Source organism: Tinamus guttatus, unplaced genomic scaffold, assembly GCF_059628265.1.
Source record: "Tinamus guttatus ecotype Peru unplaced genomic scaffold, ASM5962826v1 Tinamus_guttatus_pri_ptg000242l, whole genome shotgun sequence".
NCBI lineage: Eukaryota > Metazoa > Chordata > Aves > Tinamiformes > Tinamidae > Tinamus > Tinamus guttatus.
Window position 1 is genome coordinate 6321755 of NW_028288776.1, and position 23500 is coordinate 6345254.

Sequence of the window (23500 nt, forward strand, 5' to 3'; positions counted from 1 at the left end):
GCAGCAGTACAACTCTGCCTTTGGACCAGGCTCTTTGACCTTCCCGACCAAAGGGCAGCCCAGCACAGTCATTAAGTGCTTACTCGCAGGCTTCAGCATCCTGACCATTCATCAATATGGCATTACTTCTTTAATTCTGTGGTCATCCAGGAATACATTCCTTAGTTATACAAACAGTTGATCTTTTTGAGGAGATCGCAACTAGAGTTAGTTATGAACCCAAACCAAAGCCTGTACACTCTACTACAATAATAAAGATGTTTCCCCTTGTCCTTAACATGAAGCTGGCACATCACCATGCCTTGCAGCAGCATCATGAGCGGGTGATCCCAACCCCCGGTGCAATGGAAACCTGCTTCCCAGAGATACTCTTAGCGCACCGGGGAACCTTTGACTTTACCTCTGTACAGAAGGGCGTAAGCTGGGGATGCACCACAGGCTGAACATACATGTGAAAGGTGGATTCGATCTCCATCGTCCTGCCATTCAGCTTCAGGATAGGGAATTCGATGATTTCCTGAATAGGGTGAAAAGAAAAGCAGCTGATCATTTAAATCAAACAGAAAAATGAAGCTGGGAAAGATCCATTCTAGCAAGATGGCTGTAAGAAGAGAGGGCTGATGGCCCCGAATGGAAACAAGGCCAACACGAAGCTCTACGCAATGAGCGAGAGTCACTTTAGGAGGACTGAACACGTCCAGCGCCGTCAGCGTGAAGGACCACGGTGCTGCACTCGCCATGCGCTGGCCTCAGCTGGGCATCCTGGTGCTCTCTGCGCTCAGTGCAGCAGCCGCGCTCGAGTCGAAGCTTCGAGAGGAAGACAACAACGTAGCACTGCTCACACTGCCCAGAGAACACGAGAAATGCTGGCAATGGGTTTCTTCTGGCTAGCAGCGACATCTTGGACGTGATGCCCTCAGGACGAGCAGTTCCACCCCCCTCCACCACTAGCTCCTTTTGGAGGACACCGCACAGAAAACAAGAGCTCCTTAAAGTGTGCGACAGCACAAAGCACCTCCTTCCCAGGCACAGCTGGAACACGGGTTGCAAGGAGCACCCCCCTCCTCCAGCAAAGCGAGTGGATCTCTAGGTCCCCTTGAAAAAGCCACCCGTATGGGATGCGGCACAGTAGCAAGCCCTGCTTTATTTTCCCCTCTATAGCCAATTTATGCTGATAGGGAAATAAAAACGTCTTCTTCTTCATCAGAAGAATGTTCAATTATTTGAATAATCAGCAATCAAAAATTTACATGGACCTGTTAATAAAAAGTTTAAACAAATCCAGTTAGGATGGATTTCTCAATTATTAAAAAATATACATGATATTAAAAAAAGCCAACCGCTGAATAAAAGCGATAAAATCCTTTGTGTTCGCCCCCCTCCTTCCCCACTGCCGCTCCTCCTTCCAGTTTAATGCAAGAGAAGTGACAATTTGTTTGGTGTCTTTAAAGAATAATTTGTCTATGTTATTTAATAGAGATGCATGGCACCGAGGTTCTGGAGTGCAAATGAGCCTGCTGAGTGATATCCATGCAACAAGCCTCTCAAATCACTTCTAGAGAGAAAGAGAGAGGGAGAGAGAATAAAAAAAATATTGCTTTTTAATATTCAAAAACAGTTTGCAAAATTTAATCAAAGCAGAGCAAAAGCTAACATTTTTACCACTTTGACATTTTTATTAGCGCTTTCATAAATTTTTAAAACATGAATGGAATTAGTTTAACAACAACAAAAAAAAACTGCCTGAAAACATCTGGAAGAGACAAATACGAAATAATAAAAAATAAATAAATATACCCAACTCGGGCGAGTAAAATTAGCATGTGGAAAGGCAGTGGTTGCAGAGGAGCAAGGCAGGCTGCGGACCCAGGCCACATTCCCCATGACCTGCAGGTGGAAATTGCCACGAGTCGCTCGCGTGAGCGTCGCCGCGCCGGCAGCAGCAGGAGGGTACGTGGAAACGAGGAATGCTTTAAATATCCATCGGAAACAGCCCGCTGCCACCTTGGGAGCAGCCGAGGGCTGTGAACGCTCACGGTGACGAAGCGCCCGTGTGTGGGCGCCGAGCGGCGCAGGACGCGGCGCGGGGTTCACGGTTTCCGCCGCACACGTTTTGCCCCGCTGGAATAACCACCCCGCAGCAGCCTTCTGCTCGGAAGGGAAGCGGCCTGCGGAGCTCGAAGCAAACGGGCAGGATGTCCCACGAGAGCGCGGCTCGGCCCCAGGCCGGCTCACGTGGGACAAGCCCGTTGACCGAACGCTGCTCTCCCTCCTCGAGGGCCAGTCCTGGCCCCGGGGCCTGCACCCAACCCAGGGCAGCCTGTGAAGCGGCAGGGCAGGCCCCGCGGCCGCGTTTGCCTTCCAGAGCCAAACGCGCTTCCAGGAGGGTCGGATTAAAACATACGGAGGAAATAAAAACGAGCTCCGCTAAAAAAATGTGGAAAATTTAACAATACCAAGCATGACTGCAGGTCTGGGGAAAACATGCGAGCAGGGAACTGGGGTGGAACCTGAGCAGCAGCATGAACGTCTTGGGGGAAAGAATGGCAGCTCTTTGGGGCTTATTTGGTCCGTTTTTCAAGCGAGCGGTAAAGGGCCTTTCCCAAAAGGCTGTTTATCCGCACGCTTCCTATAGCAAAGACTTTTCCAGTCTCTGGCAATGTTTGCTCCACTGGTATCTAAGGCAACAGATACCAGCCCCATGAAATCAGCCCCACTCCTCACTAACGACGTTAGCCAGTCCTGCAATGAAATTTAACCTGTGACACCGCTGTACTTTTCATTTAAACTTTCATTTGGAGAGAAGCAGTGTTTGGAGACCCTGCAGTTTGTCCTGCTAATAAAGACAAGTGTTGGGACCTTTAAAGGTGCCATTCATCTTTTCCCTTTATTAAATTCAATTTTCTTAAGCCCATGATACATCATGAAATTAAGAGTTGACATTCCTGCAGAAACAAAAATATCTATCAAACATAAACAGAAAGGGGAAAAAAAAAGAGGCCTCTATTACCAAGAATTTATGGCTTAAAGTTGATCTGTTTCCACTTTTTTTTTTTTTTTTTTTTTAACAAGCATATGGTTTGTTTTAGATCTCCAAAATGTTATTACAGATCTAGAATTTCATTAGTAATTATTATGAAATGGTGAGTGCTCAGACACACACACACACCCCCCCCAACAGACCGCGATTCCGAAGGCAGCCGGGCGCTCCCTCACGTTTCACAACGGCCTGGTGAGCTGAAAACGCTATATCCCCACAGCCAAGGCCCTTCGTTGCCTTTTCCCAGGTGGGAAAAGGTGGAGGGAAACAGTGCAATGGAATTAAAAGGAGAGGTTCACTCACGTTTGGTTTCTTTTATCAGAGTCTAATCGCTCATTAAGAGCTATGCCGAGACCCGCACACATTTTCATCTCCAACACTGACTACCTGTGTGCCAGCCACTGCATCACCCTGCTCCAGCAGCGTTCGGGTCTTCCAAGGCTTTCTCTCTCAACCAAAAGTTATGAATGTGCTGAAATAAGGTGGAGGGTGTCCAGAGGCTGCAAAGAGCCACAAGGTACCAGAAGAACAAATGTGCCCATTTGAATTCTGCAAGCTCTGCAATTAGGTACTTTATTTAGCACTGCAAAGTAACTTGAAAGGAAATCCAGGATTCAAACCATCAGCAGTAAATAAGAAGCTTTTTATTTTCCTTTCATTGTTGTGAAAAGTTGAGCATGTTTTGTGCTGAGAAATTCTGCACGCAGCTCCCAATTACAGGCATTTGCATTTATATTGTTGGAACACAGAGCTTCTAAAATCAATATTAACACGCTTAAAGAAAAAGACATTGCCGCCCTGTCCCTCCTCTCAGCTGCTCACCCAAACACGCTCACAATAGGAACACAGAGAGCCGTAGGCTTAGAAATATCCATTACCAGGTCCACTGTCTTCCCAACAATCTTGTATTCACAATTTTGCAATACTTCAAACAAATCTATATGACCATTCGCTCAATTCTCGTCTCTTTTTTGTTTGTTTTTTAAACCTGGCCGTCTCATGACGGGGGTCTGAGGAGAAGCAAGTCAGCTGCAGAGCAACTGTGGGGCAGCTCCGGGTTTCCTTTTCAAAGGGAGCTGAAAAATTCATAGGGGCATGTGAAATCACTGCTGCAAACACAGCCTTTTCCTACCCAACCGCCCTAAATGACACCTCCCTTCTTTAAAACCAGAAAAGGCTGCCTGGATTTTCTTGATGCTAAATCAACAAGCACAAGACGATACTCACTAAATGCCATCCTGGAAGAGCAAGATCTCTAGAGCTTAGAAAAGCAAGCAGCAAAAGTTGCACTGCTTCTCCCACAAGAATCTTTTTGCTCATCTTCTTGGATCTGTGGAGCAATAACATTATTAGACTAAAGGAAAATCCACAGAAAAAACCTTCTGGCTCTCAAAACCTTCAAATCCAGAAGCCCATGCAGGAAGTGGACAGGGCTTACTTCAGGACAGTGATTTATATATTCAAGGAAGATCTTGTCACCAGGCAGTTCAAAAACTAGCAGAGAATAATTTATCCCCTACTCCCATCCCCATCTGAAGAAGTTTAATAAACAACAGAATAAAAGATGCCCGTAAAAATCAGAGCTGACTGTTCAAAATGTAATAAAAACAAGCAGGTGCTTTAAGAGAAAGCGATTTTTTTTTCTGATAAAAAAACAGACCAAACTTCCTACCAGGAGATCACTTTGCACATTCAAAAAAGGTGAGGGAGGGAGATGCAAGGGAGTTTCACTGGAGGAAACATAGGCTCTGAATCAGTGCGTTTTGTTCAGGGATTTTTTTTTCCTCTTTAAAGAGAAAAGAGTCATTTTATGCACAAGGAGCTTATTTCTTAAACAAACACTCGTGTTTTTGATTTACACCACGGGCTGCTCCTAAATAATTTATGGCGGGTTAAATTTATTGCACAGCCTTGGCCGGCTGCAAATTCGAATTGCCAAATAATTAGATTTTAGGGCAATGCTTATAAATTATCCGCCGATTTGTCCGGACTTGTTTGTCAGTTGCTTTGTGCTTCGGGTCATCTTTGGCATTTCGCTGTTTGTGTTTTAATTGCTGATTTACACTTTGACAGATGAGAGTTGATGCCTCCAAGTTCCGGGAGGGAGCAGAAGGGGGGGAGTGAAGAGCAAGAAGAATCAGAGCTGTTAAAGGCTTGCGATTTTCCTTTTTTCCAAGGCAATTAAAATCCAAAGGGGACACAGTAAGGACAGCACTAGCCTAACAGATCTGCCTCCCCAGTTCCCATTCCCTGCCGTAATTATTATTTTAACTAAAGCTGTTTTCAAGTTGAACAGCCTTGCACTAGCCCTCGGGAGCAGTAACCAAGATGACCTCATAGGTCTTCTCCCCAATTCTAAATTTCTGTTTAACTAACTGCAACGCCTGCCATAAAGACAACCCTTTTGCACTGGGGACAGCAAGACTTGTGCCGAATCAGGCGCCTGACGGTGCCGACACACGCACACAGCGCCCAGTCTCCCAACGCTTCTGCCCAAGGTACGTTACCAACAGTACAAAATACCCCTGTTAAAAGGCCTTTGGAGAAGCAGCTGACCCCCAAATTGTGTTTTCCATCATTATCTAGCTGACAATACACATCTGCACACACCCAACAATTAAATATGTTTAAACAAACGTTGTATGCTTTGGAAAAGAACGAAGGGGAATACATGCCACAAAGAATCAAAACACAAGGGAGCAGGTAGGAGCACGGAAAGGTTAGGAAACACAGGGAGACAACGATGTGAAGAAAACTTCTGCTCCTGGATTCCTTTGAATGCACGGAGTTTCTTCCGCTCCTTCTACTCCGCCCTTAGAGTACTCAAACCCAATGTCAAGGGCTGGTTTTCCTCAATGGTAAATTTTCAGTTGTCTTTTGGGTTCTACACTCTGACATCAAACCTAGAAACCTAGCTCATATTTTCTAGGTGTTTCCTTGCAAGCGTGAGAGTGAGGGATCATTTCTCTTTCTTTAATAGGAGCTGAAATTCCCATCTAATCACATGCCTCCAGGAGCTTGAGCTTTAAGAGAGACATCTAGTCCATGCACCTGCCCTAAGGCAGCAGCATCTCCCCCTAAATCATTTCTGACTTTGTCTAGGCTGTTTTTAAAGACTCCAATAACAGAGATTCACACACTCCCCAGGCACTCTATCCTGCTCTTTCATTCGTCTTATCATTAGAAAGTTTCTCCTAATGCCTAATAGGAGTTTCCCTTGCGTTGTTTAAATTTGTGACTTCTCCTCCTATGCACAGTGGACACAGACATTCTTATTTTTGTAGCAGAAAAATGTTTTCTTGCACCCCTTTCACTTCTCTGTACTAAACAACTCTAATGCCTTCCAGTCTGTGCTCACAGATTGTGTTTTGCAGACCCCTGGTCACAATCATCTTTTTTTTTTTTTTCTTCTGGACCCTTTTAAAATGCTTTAAGGATAGAGTCCAAACAAACCATTCCTCTAGCTGGGGTCCCTTCTTACAGGGCCGAGACCAGGAGGATCCACATGACTTACATGTGACATTTCCCCCTAAACTTGGCACTATGGTCTTTGGGACTGTCATGCCACTGTACCTCACATTTTCAAAGCCGGCTCATAACCCTTGCTCCTTCATACCAAGAAAAACCCTTGGTAACCACTAGCTCATAGCCCAACTTCTGCCCTTCACCATCACCATCATGCCACCTGCCAAAAACAACAAAGCTATTTCAATCTTCCAGCAGCACCCAGCCATCAGGAGCAACAGAACCTCCCTTCTCTTTCCACACTGAGAATGAGAAATACAGACACACTGTCATTTCAACTTTTTCCAAGCACTACTGACATATATTTAACCACCCAGAAAATCTCAACTGCCACACAGAACAGTAATTTAAAGCTTGACAGTTTGGGGAAGCTTAATGCTCAGACCAGGTTAGAAAAAGCACGCAGGACTCTCCAAATATTCCTTTCATACTGCAAGAAGATGACTATGCCATATCCCTTTTCAAGTCCACCCTTTCTGCCACAGGCAAACAGCCTGTGCAGATTCCAAATGCAGAGTTATCAAATCATCCCGAGATCCAACCTCTTCACCCACTATTGAGCAGTACAAGCAATCAATGTTCCCAGCACCGCTATAACATCTGGGATGGGCAGAAAGGGCATGTTAGTGCATGTAAATGAACACCCACCGTTTTAGAAACATCACCACTAACCGCTGACGACAGCATCGCTTCTGCCTGGCGTAGAGAGGAATTAATAACCTAACCAAAAACACCAAGACCAATGAAGACAACATGAGGCTGGTGACACAGCCAACCTGGAACAAAGTAGGAAAAGAAAGAGCCAGAAAGAGCCAAGCTGCACCTCCTCCTATTTGGGAGGTTCTGCTCAAAACTAAACAGAGATCTTAAAACAGCAAAGGCTGAAACTGTCTGAAGAGAGAAGTGAAGCCCTAATGCAGCACCCCAGGCAGATGCTACAACGTGGAAGAGCAAGCAGGCAGAGAAACGTGCAGCTGAACCTGGGGGACACATTGGCTATTAGCGACGTTAGCTAAGGTCACAGGGAGGTTTGAGTTGGAGCCAAATCAAGAACTGAAAAGCTCCTCACGTCAAATCTATGCTCTCCAGATGCCATCGCTTGTGTCCACCAAAAGCCTAAGGGGACCACACCAGGACAACTGGAAGGACACCTGACTTCATGGTCACTTTACTTATTTGCAAGGGTATTAAAACATCAGTATTTACTTTCTGGACTTTTGTTTTCCCTGTTTGATCCCTGTTCTGACAACCGTTTTCTGGAAGACCCGCCTGAAAGCTATTTATTCATTTGAGCATCAGTCCTGCCCTTCCCCTGGGGAGATCAGATTTGTGCTTCAGTGATTGCTCAGGAGCTGGGAAGCAGAAGATCCTCCCTCCAGCAGCATCTCAGGATATTGCAGGTTTTTAAAAGGCCACACCGGGTGCCTCGGGCCGAGAAGCAGCAAGTGCCCAGGTCACCAGCCACCAAGCAGTGCCAACCATCCAGCAAGAGTCCTAAGGAGCCACAGGATTATAACACTGTGGCATCCCTCCCTTCTCCTCAGGAAGGCATGTGCTGTAAACGCTTCCAGCAACTCAAGCAACCCCAAGCAGCTGCTTTACAGCGAGGAAAGAAATCCTTAAACACACTACAAGGGCCCGGCGCATTCCTGAACTCGCAGGGATCTTTTCTTTTCAGGGTGACTGAAGCTCAACTGCTTTCTGCTGTAACAACAAGTCTACTTAACTTTGCAACTTGTCACCGAAACGATGTGTAATGTTTGCACAGCTAAGGATACAGTGTTCAAACAGCACAGGTGGGGAATTGCACGCCGGGATGCATAACTGATGTGGGGTCTCCGCGCACGGCGAGGGAAAGGGCAACATGACTGATTGCTTTAAAGCAGTCGTCTCATCGGCCTGTCAATAACCAGGCAAAAGCTAAGCAGGTTGGGTCAGGTTAGGACTGCAGCAGTCAGCCACCTGAGCGCCTGGTATTTTAGGCTTGTCACTATTACACTGCTGGGTTTCTATCTTGAAGAAATGGAATATTTCCATACATCACATGTCTTGCCTGGTGGTCCTGTGGTTGTGCTCTGCAGGAGATTCGGGTTTGATAACTGTCCACGCTACCTTAGCTCATCAGGTTTTAAACAAACACAGCCAGTTCTGCTGCCTGGAGCTGTAACCCTCCCTGTCAGATTGATACGGGTCACAGCAAGGTTGTCCCTACTTATTGCAAGAACAGGGGAGGTCGGCAAAGTGACCGCCACGGAGAGCGAAGCTTCTGCGGGTGACGCTGCAGCTGGGATTCCAGACCTACAAAACCCGTCTTGAAATTCTGGCTGCTCTTCTCCAATCTCTGTCTTAAAATAAAGAACTTATACTCAATGTTGGTTGAAATAAGATTTCACAACAGTCCCACTGACATAAAACACACAAGATGCAGTTCTTTCTTCCCATACCTTTTTCGTCACTTCAAATACTACAGGGTGCATCTGAAATTACGGGAGTTACAGATACCTACGTGTCTTTAGCAGCGTTTGTAACTCTGCACAGGAGCTAGCTATAAGACCTCAAAGTTTTTTTCAATAGATTATACAAAAATGAACATGAACAGAAAAATAACCAAAAATATTTTTACATGAGTTATTTCCCACCACTCTAGGAACTTAAAACATCACAACACAATAACAGTAGCCATGTAGTTTCATTAAATAAAGGGTATAAAGTAAGCCACAACTGGCAAAAACATAATATATACTTCTACTAAAAGTGAAGAAAAAAGCCTTTAAGCAAGCGTGTTGCACACATTTTAATGGTGCTCCTGTTGTAGCAACACTGGACAAAGCTGAATTGAGATCTATGTACACAAAAAAACTTCCAAGTCTAAGCTGCATGAATGCAGGTAATTGCGGATTAATATTCCATTGTGATACTTATGCACGAGAGCGCCGAGTTAAAGTTGCCATGGGAAACAAGCCTCAATTTCTTCACTTTTCAGCAATTCACAATCAGCTTTAATACAGGTTTTGGCAGGTGATTTCTAATGCACTGAGCTCCACAGCCACACAAAACCTGTGCTAGAAGAAAGCTGCAGCACAGGAATATCTCGATAGGGCAGGCGAGCACTGGCACATCTCCACTGTTGCCTTGGGTAGGATTGTGACAAGCTCTCTGATAGCGGCTTTGTGAGCCACCATTCCCACCCCGGCCTTCAGCTAGGATTGCCTTAATACAGTCTTCACAGAGCACGGCTTGAACAGCGCTCAGAAGCCAACCTGTGCTGCTCCGGTCCCTGCCGCGAACTCCCTGGCTCTCCTGTTCCCAACATGCTCCACCTGGAAAGTCCCCTGAGCTCCGGCCACGGTTCCCGAGGTGGCTCGTCCATCCCCTCCCTGCTTACCCTGAGCGCAGCTGGGCAGGGACTGCACGTCTCTAGCTGAGCCCTAAATTTGGTAGGAATCAGCATCCCTTCCCACTCCAAGGTCGGTGCATAAATCACAGCAGCCCAGGAGCAGCCGCACGTCACGCAGCGGCCCCTGCTCCGGTGGGAGCGAGCAGAGCAGAGCGCACTGTGCGGGACCATCATCACCGCAGCGGCTCCGCTGCGTCTGCCGCGACTGCAGGCCAGGAGCAGGACCCCCGCGTCCGGGGAACCAACCCCAGTGCTCAAGGAAACCCAGGCTGAAACCAATTCACCCTCATTTTGCACTTGTGCTCAATATTACCTTAAAGTAAGGCTGAGCCTCGTCTGTCGATACAAATTTGCCGGTCAGAAAATACACTATATCAGCACATATACTGTATATACACACATCTGCACAGTTACAAATAAATTAGCAGCTAAACACTCTTACCCATAGTCTCAATGTTTACAGTTTCATGTCGAAAAAGTAAATGAAATTCTCTATTAGCAGGTATATCCAGTTTATTTGATAGTAATTATAAAATATATCATAAAAGGAAATTACAAAAATAACAGTTAAAAGATATGGTTAAACGAAGTTGAAATACGTGAGATAATCTAAAGAAAACGTATCTGTACAATACACCTGCATTTTGAATGTACAGTTTAAGAGAACATGGAAAGTAACATCTGTACTTAAATTCTTTTGCTGCTTCTGTTCATAACATCCTTTACAACCTCAGTATTAGAAAATCTGACTGTTTCACACCTTCCTTTTACACAGAGATTGAAAGAGGCAATTTTCAAATTCCCAAATGATTATTAAATTTGAGAGACTGAAGTCAAGTACCTGAATAAACTGACATTATAAAAAAATCTTTATCATCATCAACAGCTCATTTAGCATTTCAACAACTTCTAGTTCCACCTCCCGAGACACTGACTCCTGCCACTTCTGGGGTCTGGTTTTCATTCCAGTTTTCAGGCAGCAAACGTATACAAGCTTGAGTATTATTTGGTTTAAACCTTAGCAGTTTTAATGGGCTGTAGTAGAGATTAACATGCTAAATGAAGGCCCAGTTTCAAACTCAGTTTTGTGTAGACGCGATCTCTGTGATGGGAGTTTTTACGCTGGAAAACGCTCCCGTTTTCCGCCCTCCGCTGAGGCTGGAGGCAGGACGCCCGGCTCGCACACGCTCATGGCCTCAATAAAACCCGAAACACGGAGCTGCAGCTCGACCACGGGCCACCGTAAACACCAAGGTCTGCAAGGACAAAGGAAGGACAGAGACGCTCCCGCTTACGAACGTGCATCTCTATATGCTGTGTCTAAAGGGCCCACAGGCTGCAAGAAGCTTTAAAGAGGCACGAGGGGCCCCCCCTCTCTGCCTACAACAACTCACCTACGGCTGGTTAAAATGCTATGATACACAGACTGCACCTCTGTTCTTCCGGGTTTTCACATTTACCCACCTGGGGCAATGCAATTAAACCCTCCAATTTCTGTTGTCTTAGAAATAGTCTCATGGCCCATAAATAAACCCATAAAGCCCCAAAGCCAAGCTGCCTCTCTGCACTTAGGCACTTTGATTTGGGGGCATATCTGTTGAAAGCCATCAAGATGCAGCAAGGATGCAGGCTGGCCTGCTGAAGTGCTCTCAATTACCATTTCCAACGCTATCATCCTCCCGTGGATGTAGGACAGGAAATGTTAAGGAGCCTCCGCAGCAGCCAAAGAAGTGATAAAGCAAAGGGCAGCTGCTCGTGGCACTCAGCCAGCACCCCCGGGAGCCGAGTCACAGTACGGGTGGCTTCCTAGGGGAACACCACCACCCTTGACCCTCCTTGATCCCTGTTACGGAGGCCATGCCATGAGACCTCAGTGCGAAAGGGGAGAGAAACGTAGGAATCTTCAGGGCTCTGAAAGGGACACGAAGGACATCTCCCAGGGATAAGGTTAGCCAGGCTGCTGGCAGCAAAGCAGCACTGACCACCAGTAAATACTGTGGAAAGGAGAACAAACGCTGCAGTCAAACACCTTAGCATAGATGAAAGTTTAGCTCCTTCTCTAGTTTTCCAGTAATAAGCAGGAATTTTTTAAGAGCGGTTAGTGAGATCTGAAGCCCTGCTGCACAGTGGCACACACACTCTGCAAGACTTTCAGGCCAAACTGGCTAAGCTTAGAGCTAGGATGACCCACTTAAAATAACTTGGATGACAGCTTAGCTCTACATGCAACTGCCTCATCAACAAACTGCAGTGCACTTGAGCTGTAGCAGGTGATGCAACAAAATTCTATTTTGCTGTTTTTGGCAGGTAAATGAGCAAATGCAGAAAAACAGCCAGGATCACAGGTAAGATCAACACCTGACCACTGCTGTCCTCAGACCACGTCTCTGAAATCTGTCTGCCACTGCTCCAGGGGAAGAACCTCACAGTAAACCCTTGCATGGCACATCACTGACGTGCACAACACAGTTTGCTCACCACAGCATGCAGCCCAGAAGTGAACCCAGAAGCCCAGAAGCGAATGGGGCAAAAACTCATCTGGCCAGCAAAAAGGAAAAGTGCAGGTAGGGACAGCAACTGAGTTTCATTTCTGCAGAACCGTTCAATTCAGGCACACAACTTCAGTCTTTGAGCTACACTGATTCTAGTGGAGCCAGAGCCATTTCTTTATTTGTCAAAGTAATTTTTTTGTGAGGATGTGAGTGACTGAGCCATTACCACATAAGATACAATACAAACAGGCACTGAACACAGCAGACTGGAAAAACAACACCCAAGAACATCTCCACCTTAAAGGTGTTATCCCGCCAACAAAATATATAGCAGATCTGCATTGGCCCAGACCATTACTTTCCCTGGCAAGGACTTGGGGACAAAGCTCCTTAAAACAGTAGTAATCATATTCCACTCATGCTCCTTTTTACTGCCAGCTGTAAACTAGCTCCACATGCATCATGGTTTTGCATCAAAATGTGCACAGACCAAGCCCATATCCAAAGGGACAAGGTAGATCCAATTTACAGCTTTGACAGGTCTGTGCACCCGAGGCTGAGCGTATAGGAAATAGCCTGACATCTCACTTGGAGAACAGTTAAGACCTTCCTAGCACAACCGGAGGCAGAGACACAACATCTCTCACAAAGACCCAGCAGAAAACCAGGGATTTGCCCTCCATTTTCAGGAAACATGAGACTAGCAGCACTCACTGCAGGAGACCCAAGTTTGACCGAAACCTGTAGCATCCCTTTGACAGGACAAGCCCAAAGGAAATCACAGCTGCATTAGGAAACAGACTCCCTGCAGTAAATCATCAGAGTAATGAGACAATATGTTGGAAAATGCTTGATTTCCAGAATATTTGAAACAAAGAAAATAGACAGCAGCACATTACTGGCAATACCAGCAGGAAGCTGACTGCTTGCTACAGAGGTGGATACAAAGTATGAAGTCAGTGCAGAGACTCTGAAATCTGTTCACTTGTTACCAATCCAATATCAGTTTTTTTTTTTAAATCATGCTTTTCCAATTTAAATGGAAGCCCCATGTCCACCCTGTTAGCCACTGAAAAGTATATTTACTCATTTGCTTTTCATCATTATGAAAAAACTGTCTGCTGAAAAACCTCTCCACTTCATCTAGATCATTGCTTGTCTTAAGAGTTAAGGCACTGGAAAAATCTCTCCAAGGCTGAATTGTCCCCAACTTATTATACTCCGGAGTGAATACTTAGGCAAGACAAATGCAGCAAGATCAGACAGTCAGAAGTATTGTTCCCATCTACTCAGAAGCACCATTAAACATTTCTGCAAATATTTTTATCATCTCAATTTTTTTTTCCTAAATCTATTGGCTAGTAACAGCCTTTTTCCTTGCAGAATCAGAAAAGGCTGCCTTGAGTATGCAAATAACGTAGGTTCCCAGCCAGCAATTTCATACCCCTCCCCGGTTCAGGCAGATGACAAGCATACATGACCTAAGAAAGCATTTTTGATAACACACTCATAACATGCATTTTCACTTCCTTGATAGAAATCAGGGTCCTTCATTTAATTCCCACTGAATGGACTCGGTGCTGCTCATGAGAGCAGAGGACTGATAAGAGGCCTAGAGGACCAGCAACAAAAAGAAGGTGGGACAAACCAGGGAAAAGGAGCTACCTGGCAGTGTGGCTTTTCCTTCTCCCAGAATGGCAGCAGCAGCTTGCAAAGGGAGAATTAACAGCATCAGCTATTTACCTGAGGATGAATCTGTGGTTTATCACATGTGGCCTCAAAATCCAGCACTAAGAAGTAGTGATATCTCTGTGGAGGGAAGGATGACATTGCTGCCATGGAAGCTCCAAAGCCGTGGGACGCCAGTTTCCTGCTTACGATGGAGCCGTACCCTTTGAGAACACCAGCCGCGAGGACGGAGCACACAGCTTGTCTCACCCTTGGAAGTAAGTTTCGGGGAAACTTGGCTGCTCCAGTATGGAGGAGTGCTACCATTGAACATCCAGAGGCATCTGAAACTGAAGAGAGACTCCTGTTACTTATGCACATATACATCTCACCTCTGCTATTCCTCTCTTCATCCTCACTCCGCTGTCACAGATTTTCTCTGTGCTTCCCGGTGGAAGGGCTGGCATTAGAAATCTGCAATAACACAGTAGCCTGTTCTAAGCACGACAGGTGGCATTTGGATGGAGCTCAAGGTGGCTAGAAGTATGGGCACCTGGAAATTAACCTCTGCAAACAGCTCTAAATTAAGAGCTATGAGACACAATCACTGTTCCAGGTGCCAGATCACACATCCCCACTGAACCTTATCATAGCAGAATACGCTATAAATCACTTAAGCAAATACAGTTTGATCCAAAAACCACTCAAATTTCTGGGAAAGCCTTTAGTCTTTTCATACACAACGCAACTTCCGAAACACGGCAGGAATTAAACACAGTAGGACGCATACCAATACTCCAACCCAACAAAACAGCTTGGCATTGGAAGTGCCTCACCTGCACCTCCCACTCCCGTTACAAACCCACGTGTCTGTTGGCTACAAGGGACGCCCTCCACGGAGGTTCGCACCTATACCAGGTTTCACACAGATGTGACTCTACTCAGGTATTAGATTTCTTGCTTCAGACATTTGTCAGAGGAGGAGATTGCTGCACCAATCCCGAATATGAACTGCCAGGGCCAAGTTTTCATTTTAGGAAAGCAAGATGCAATACGTCTCCGTCCCTTCTAATCAGGGGAAAAAAAAATATATATATATATATTCATATATATATATATATGTATATATATCTCAGCCATAGTCTGTTTCTGTTTCTCCAACAGTCTATTACACATATATACATACCTTTCTACACAGGGTAAACAGATACAGGGACCCAGCCAGGCCAGGAGGTAATTCCCACACAAAGGGAATTGCATGGCCAGGACATGAAGGGCACGGCCTGCTCATGGCTCTGGGCAAGAAGGTCCTCGTGGGGCGCACGGGGCCTCGTGCCTCCCACCCGTGTGGGGACACAGAGCAGCCTCCCCTCGGAGGAGCCCCATTCCCGCTCTCTCCATGAAAAGTGGAACGTGGAAAGGAGCAGACTCGCAGCCCGCGAACAAAGCTGCTATTTGCACAAAAGACACATTTGCTCTTTCCTATCCGTTAGTCCATCAGGTAAATAATGCACGTGCCAAAACACACACTTAATGAGGTAAATAATATGCCTTGAATAACGGCTAGATCTGTATTTACCTGAGAGACCGGAGAAACTCGGAAGGACCAGATTAGGAGATAATTGCGGCTGAGCAGGTTGTGTGCTTCGAGCAAACACACATTTTGCAACCTCCCCTTTCAGAGGTTTGGGGCTGAAGGGGCACCCAGGGCACCACGGACAGCACTCGAAGACGGTGACACGGTGCAAGGCGGAGAAGCTCTCCCCAGTTCCGCGCTGCAGGCTGGTTTGCACCATGCAGCTCTCGCGTTTCGGGGAGGTGCTCGCTTTAGTGAAGCGCTGTGATAGGCAGCACATACCCACAGAACTAAAAATGCATTAAAATAAAGCCATAATGAACAGTTCCACTCCAAACCCAACACTTTCTTTATCCTAAAGGGGCTCTGCTCTATCATTTTTCCATTACTGTCACTAACAAATACATTATAGCCAAATAGATGTTAGTTATATTCACTTCTAACCTGTCCTAGATAAGAGATATTTGAGATATACGCGCTTTAAATCTTCAAGCTATCAGCTGTGAGGCTGAAGGTCTACCACAGCAGGTATAATATCTTGGAATAAAGCAACTTGGAAGTTAGCTGTGGTAAAACCTGGTCCCTAGCCTGCTGCATAAAGTAAAATATACAGTTGGAGTGGGGGAAGCAGGCAGGCTCCAATCCCTATATCAAATGCAGGCAATAAAATATACCACATTATCCACCTACACACAGCAAAATCAGTTCTTCTCTAATGTGTTTTAACTGGCAAGACCAGGGCATCAAACACAATCTGTCCACGTCTGACGACAGGATTAGGCTCCTCAGCTGAAATTCCACTCTCCCCATGCAGCGCAGGGAGTTCTGCACCGAGCAAGGCATGCACGGCGGGTACGGCCCGCTGACCCTCTGAGCACGCAGCTACACACAAACCAGGGCAAACTCTGCACCTTCCGCCCAGCGGAGTAACCGCATGTTGACCCCACAACTGCTCTCGTTGCCCCGGGAAGACCTTAAAACATCATATTTGGTGAGGTCCAGGTGCCACTGCTGGGGAGCGCCCACACCGCACTGGGATCCTATAAAGCATTTATGACTGCTGTGACAAGGCAAGGCACTAGCAATTATCCCTTATTTATTTTTAAAGGCAACAACACAAGCATGCAACTTCAAAAACTACAAGCCCTGCTCCATCCCAATGAACTCGCACAGTGAATGATTCTATTTCCAAACCTAAGTAAAATCCATAGATATATTCCTTAGGCACACAAGGTCGGGTTATAAACTCAGACAGGGTAGGCTGTCACATCTGGCATTCAAGCCTGCTAGGTTAACATTTCATATCACACAGCTCCAATTCCTTACACACACATGTATGAAACGTAATGGGACCATGAACTGAGGCTGGACTTCAAGAATTATTTTGACAGATTGCACACAGACCTAGGAAAACGTGACAGCACTTATATCTGCAACACCCAATAACACAGGAAATAGCCATGTGCAGCGGGTTTCAGCTGGAAGATAAAGTTAGTGTTATGTGCTGTATAACAGTGTGTCACCCATGACATCACCAGCTATAATCAGCAACTGTCTTTAAAAAAATAAAAAAATAAAACAACAAAAAAACCTCTGGGCCTTCACAGCAGGCATCAGGACAAGCTCAGGTCAAGCAGGGTTGTTGCTTGTTGGTGGTGCAAGCACGTGGTCTAAGGCATTTCATGCACTATGGTGTGACAGTTTGATCGCCAAGGAAGGCAAAAGGCAAGTGCCAGCTGTAGCCAGCCTGCCAGGGCCCCAGCACGCGCGGAGCGAAGGAGCGGGGCTAGTGCCGCGCTGCTCCGCGGGAGCCAGGGGAGACAACTAAGAGCAGGGGAGACCAAGAGCGCGCGAGGAAGGGCCGTGCCAAGGCCAGGAGGCTGCGGCGAGCGCTCTGCTCAACCCGCAGGGCAGCCCAAGCCCCTGGGAAACACAGACACGCCAAATGCACGGGTACCGCGCACGCCAACGGGGAGGCACAGCAGCCCCCAAGCTTGAGCTTGAAGGGCTTTTTGTCCTTAAAAATACTTACTTCTTACAACTCAAGAAAAAAAAAAAACACATGGCAACAAAGCATAATTATAACAGCTTGCTTTCTCCCTCAAATATTCCTCTTCACTGTTCAGCTTGACAAGCTGATGCAGGCAAACACCCAAGGTAAGGTTGGAAGGGCAACCCAAGAAGGGATGCCCAGCCTCTATTTAAAGACTAAATTACTTAAATTACAGTAAAATGGTCATGCAGTTTTATTTAAAAACAATTAACATAAGCAGAAAGGCAAACTAAACTTAAAAATTAAATAGATTTCAAATAACCTTTCAGAGTAGTATGTTTTAATTTATTTCCTGTCCAAAGCTTATAGCTGTGATTCCTGGTCTCTGATAGAAAACTGAACTCTAGGCTACAGCAATCAAAAATAACCCAAGTAGTAGTCAGACTGGTTTTATTTTATTGAATTTTAATGATAAATATAAATAAGTAAAAAATATGGTAATGAATATGCTTTCTGTAGAACAAAACTGCACATATTTAGCAATACCTGGAACCCAGAGTATGGCAAAAAATGCAGACTTCCATTTTGGTAACTGTTCAAATGCACACTGAGAGGTCGAATGTGAGGCCATATTTCACTTTTGTGAAGATATAACTGAAGAACAATAGAGATGACTCCATTTTTCAAATCAACTTTAACCTAAAAGCAAGTATTTTATTAAAGGGATTGCTGTCCAAAAGCTACAGCACCTGCCTAGCTTGTGAGGCAGGAAACGAGAGATTACAAACAAAACCAGCTCATCCACTACCACTGTTCAAAACTTGCAAAAAAATAAAACAAACAACAAAACACAAATCTTTTGGAACCACTTTAATAATGTAATTATTTTTAGACAGGTAAATTGGACCCTAACTCGGTAGCCTCACAGTTGTTGCCACCCCCAGAGCACCAGTCCCGCGCGCTTCCGTGATCACACACCCTTTCAGTCGCGTTGGGTTTGTCCGAGGCATTGCTTGACAACCAAGCCCATATTTTGGAAAAACTGTAACGCAAGTTTCCCAAGGCCTTGCCATGGAATGCCTACATGTTGTCCCATCATTACTCACCACGGATACATCTTGGTATTAATCATTTTGTTTGTATAGCACGCCAGAATTGCACCCAGCCTCTTTCCGCTACAGAAGAGCAGAAGCCCCTGTTCTCAAGAACTTACAGTCTAAAATTCAACACAAAACAACAAGTGAGGGCAGGAGCAGAGAAGAATGAGGGTTACAGCAGTAAGCTTAGGTGAGGGCTCATTTAAAAGAGAGGGACATCTTGGTAGCTCAGTTAAAGATTCAAGCTGTCGATTCGCCATTCAGAGGCATCACGGCAGAAAGGAGCCAAAAGGGCAGGGATGACTAAAGGCAGAGGACACCGCGGCTATGGAAGCTGCTCTCGCGCTTGTCCTTCCCACCGCACTTACAGGGACGCCCTTCCCAGGGCCAGGGCACCCTACGAGGCTGGGAAACAAACACAGCTCAGTTCACTCAGCACAGCAACCCCGCAAGCCTTAATGCTGGCGGGACGTGAAGTCCTCTGGAGAGCCCATCCTGAAGCATTCCCAAGGATGCCCAGCACAATTCCATGCCAGGCTTGCCAGGCCACCTCTGCCAGACAACCTGCTTTCATCAGCTCCTTCACTGCTCTCACAGGTTTTGCTGTGTATTTTTAAGTCTTCTCCAAGAGCGACTGTCAGCAGGCAAATGCATCTAAGGTGAAGTCTGAAGAAGTTTCACATACGAACGGACTCGTCACATAGTGCGGAAGTGTGGATGAAGGAAGCAACAGAAATCAAAACAAAACAGATATGCATGAGATTGGAAGGCTACAGTGAAGAGGATTCAGTACTAAAACAAGAATTCGTTAGGGAGGATCAGATCAAGAACCCTCTAGTCCAATGTCCTGTCTTGGCACAGGACCCATAAGAAATGCACTCTATGAAGCGACACAAAACGGGGTTGGCCAATCCAACAGTTGTTGGGGGACAAAAGGACACAAGTCTGTCCTTCCCTCTCAGTCTTGGGCTCCTGATGATGATTATCTCATGCCAGTTCTTGTGCTCGTCGGGTGCCTCTGTGAGCTGATTTAACCACAGTAACCCAAAAGGCAAATGCAGTTGGAATAAAACGCAATTAAAACAAGATAGTTTCCTGCTGGGTTAGCGAGAAGTATCAGCTCAGGGACAGGCTGGACGAGGGCCAAAACTCAAGAGAGGAGGTTGGCCCACGCTGGCAGAAGCAGGAGAGAGATGTTGAACAGCAGCTGGAAGCTGTTTAGGCATCTCAGCCACGCACCAAACCACACACTTGCACCAGGACACCTGCACTCGGGATGACATGGTATTTTGCAGAAAATGGAAAAGATAACTTGGTGCTAGCATCATAAACACTTAAAACCAGAAAGCCCATCGGACCATCCTGTCTGAGTGTCATGTAATGTTGGCCATAAAATTTCCAACTCGTTACTCCCGAATTGAGCCCAAGGGTTTGAATAGCTTTCAGAAAAGTTTTCAGCCTTGAATTGCAGCATCAACTAGGGAGATTCGCCCCTACCTTCACGCAGCTTGATGCAGGAGTCAGTCATTTCACTATCAAGAAATAGCACAAGTTTGTTTTCATTCAAAATTTCCCAGTCTTTGGATAGGTTCTGCAATTCATGGCATTTTGATGCTCTGTCCAAAAAAAGGGCTCCCAGTGCCATCAGTAAGAAATTTGTAGCTACTACATTTCTCATCAGTAAAAGCTACTATCACACATTGGCCTAATTTAGTGGAAAGGAGAAATACCAGGTTGCCCTTTAATTCCTTTAATGGAATCTAGCATGCACAATTACTCAATTCTCATACACACGAATGCCACAGTTGATCAGAACAGGTATACAGCTGCACACCTTCGTTACCCGGAAAATTAACTGGAAGGGTAACACCTGAAAGAGCCAAACACATCTCAGGCCAGACTTGGGAAGACACCTCTTGCATTGCTTGACACATCCTTCACATTTAATCTTCGCAAACAAACTCCAAAACTGTTGAAGTAAAGTACTGCATTGAGAAGAAGACTTGCCCTGGTGGGCAGGCGAATGCTTCACATAGGGCTGGAGCTTCAGCAGGGCACGTTTCACACAAACTGCTCTCAGGAACTCCGGAAGAACAGCTGGGAGAAGATGCTGACTCTAATATTCAGCCACCACCAGGGAAGGAATAACAACTCAAACAAATACAATTGAAACTAGCAAAATCGGGGCTATAACTGAGGCATCATTATCTGCAGAAGGTACCTGGAGAGAACCCAACTACCCAGCTGGTATTTGGCCACCACAGGTAACCTGTTATATCTGAGAGGATTTGCCAGAGGGTCTCTACCAGCAACAGCTCCCAACTTTGCTCAAGGATACACTTCACACCCAACAACTTGTCCCCTTCTCGCCTTTGTACCACGCTGGCAGGTTCAGGCATATTAAACATCAGGAACATGCAGGAAAATCACTCCCAACAACTTGTGCTTTAAACCCAAGCAAAGGCTTTTGAAAAACATGTATCTGGTTCCATGAACACAGCTTCTGATGGCCAGTCCTACACAGCTGCTTTAACTCACTCTTCAGCATACCCTGCATTCTGCAGTTTCAGGGCCCTTTAGGAGAAAGCAGCTACCAGATCACCACAGGAGCAGGGTTACGTGCAGAAACTCGGCACATGAGATCTCCTTCAGGACTCTTCCAAAGTTAAAGGGAAGAAAAATTCATCTTCCAAAATTAAAAGAGATAAAACAAGTAAAGCACCAGAACAGCTGTAATCGGGCCTCCTAAAGGATTCAAATTGAAGTATCTCAACTGGGGAGCAAAAAACTTAAGGTCACACCAAATCATATCAGTGCATGCTCTATCCAAGGTCTTCTTTATTTAGCATCAAGTACATTAGCATTTTCTCTTTAGTGTTGTAGGTTTTATTCTTCAGGAATTTGGTCAGAATTAAACCCACCTGACTATACAGGCTAACTTTTTTTTTTTTTTTTTTTTTTGGCAGGGGTAGGAAGAAGCACGTGAGAGACAGGAGACCCCTTGCATAGGGCAACCCAAAGCACGAGAGGCAATAGCACCATGGAGCACAAGCACCACAGAAGGGACACTCTTTGAAGCATGACAAGTTTCTAGCCACACTATAAATTAACACCAAAATTCAATTGCAAAGGCCAGAACTCGGTGCTTTAGAAGAGAAACAAAAACAGCTGAAGTCACATTTGCCAAGCCCACACACTGAAGAATAACCCACTGGACTTCTAACACATTCTGTATTTTAAGAACAGGTCATTCTCCAAATAAAAGCTCATATGTCAACTTTAATATCACTTGATATGGGATGCTAAAACAGATTCTAGTTACCATTCAACCTCCCTCACAAAATAAAATAAAATAAACCTCAAGTAAGCATCTAGCAGTATCTGATGGGATGATCCCTTGGGGACGCACCCTCTCAGCACCCGCCACAGCTCATCCTTCCTGAGCCACAGCACAAGTATTTACCGAGAGCAAAGTTGCCCAGTCCCATGTCCTGCACATGACAGCTCAAAGTAGGACCTACCAATCCCTCCATGCCTGACTCCAGAGGCTCAAGAGGACGAGATCAGTAAGCACGAGTAAAACAAACGTCAGACTTATTAGCAAGAAGGCTGGCAACGACCACATAAACCCACCAGACACAGGACTTGCAAACAACAGCGCACAAGGAGCAAATGACAACGCCTGCCCGTGCGCTTTAGCCCAGAAGAAACACCTGTAACAGCCCAGGGGGAAGGAGAGGGAGAAGAAACCCCTAGGGCCGGCCACGAAACAAGGACAGGGCCCGGCGCTTCCCGCCTGCTCAAGCTGGCTCCGCGATGTGACAGGGGCAGAGGGCCGGGCACCCCCTGTGCCCACCGCCCCAAAGGGGCCCCAGAGCCGCCCGCCCAGAGCTCATCTCGCCGCGGGACCCGCGCCCGCCCCGCGCTGCCCGCAGCCCCCAGCCCGGCCGGGCCCCGGCGCCGCGGGGCGAGGGGAGGGCCCGGGCCGAGGCGCGAGCAGGGCCCGCCGCGGCGGCGTCGAGCGCACGCGCTGCCGGCTCGGAGCTTCCGCGGCCTCCCCGGGGCTCAGGCCGCGGCCGCCGCCGCCGCCTCTCCGCGCCCCCCCGCCCCGGGCCGCGGCCGCCGCCGCAGGGGGCCAGGCCGCGCCCCCGGCCCAGGCCTCCGCCCCCGCCGCGGGCCGCGGCAGCCCCGTGCCCAGGGCGGGCCGGGCTGCCCCCGCCGCGCAGGCCCCGCGCCCCCTCCCCGGCGCGGCCCGGCGCGGCCCCCCGCCCCGCACGCTCCGCACCACGAGTGCCCAACACCGCCGCTCACCTCCGCGCACTCTGACCCCCGACCCCGCTGTGAGCGGCGGCGCTGCCGGCCAACCGCGGCGCCGCCTGCCGCCGCCGGGGGCGGGGCTTCCTGCCCGCCGCGCCCCCCTGCGCAGGCGCGCACCGCCCGCTGCGCCGCGGGGCACGCCGGGACTTGTAGTGCGGACGGCACCGCCCCCCGCGCGCGGCCCCGCCGCGGGGACGCGCCGCGACACCGCCTCCCCCCGCGGCCCCAGGGCCACCCCCGCGGCCAGCGCGGCCGTGAGGCCACTGCCCTGGCGTCCCCGGCCAAGCCGCTGTCCCCAGTGCGAGCTCTCATGTCCCCGAGCCATGCCGCTGTCCCCAACGCCACCTCTCGTGTCCCCAGTGCCACCTCTCACGTCCCAAGCCACCTCTCATGTC

General features: G+C 47.2%; 1 protein-coding gene across 3 annotated transcripts in view; it reads right to left on the reverse strand.

Annotated features, from left to right (window-relative positions):
- ERI3 (ERI1 exoribonuclease family member 3) overlaps window positions 1–23184 on the reverse strand; it is a 122988-nt gene extending 99804 nt beyond the window's left edge. Inside the window, exons 1-3 of one of the 3 annotated variants that reach the window (XM_088526117.1) lie at window positions 23100–23184; window positions 14198–14472; window positions 401–517 (exon numbers count right to left, since the gene is read on the reverse strand). In XM_088526117.1, coding sequence (XP_088382243.1) covers window positions 401–517; window positions 14198–14449 — 369 coding nt within the window. In that variant the 5' untranslated portion in view covers window positions 14450–14472; window positions 23100–23184. The other 2 variants (XM_088526118.1, XM_088526119.1) reach the window with 2 other exon arrangements.
- Window positions 23185–23500: the final 316 nt, after the last annotated feature.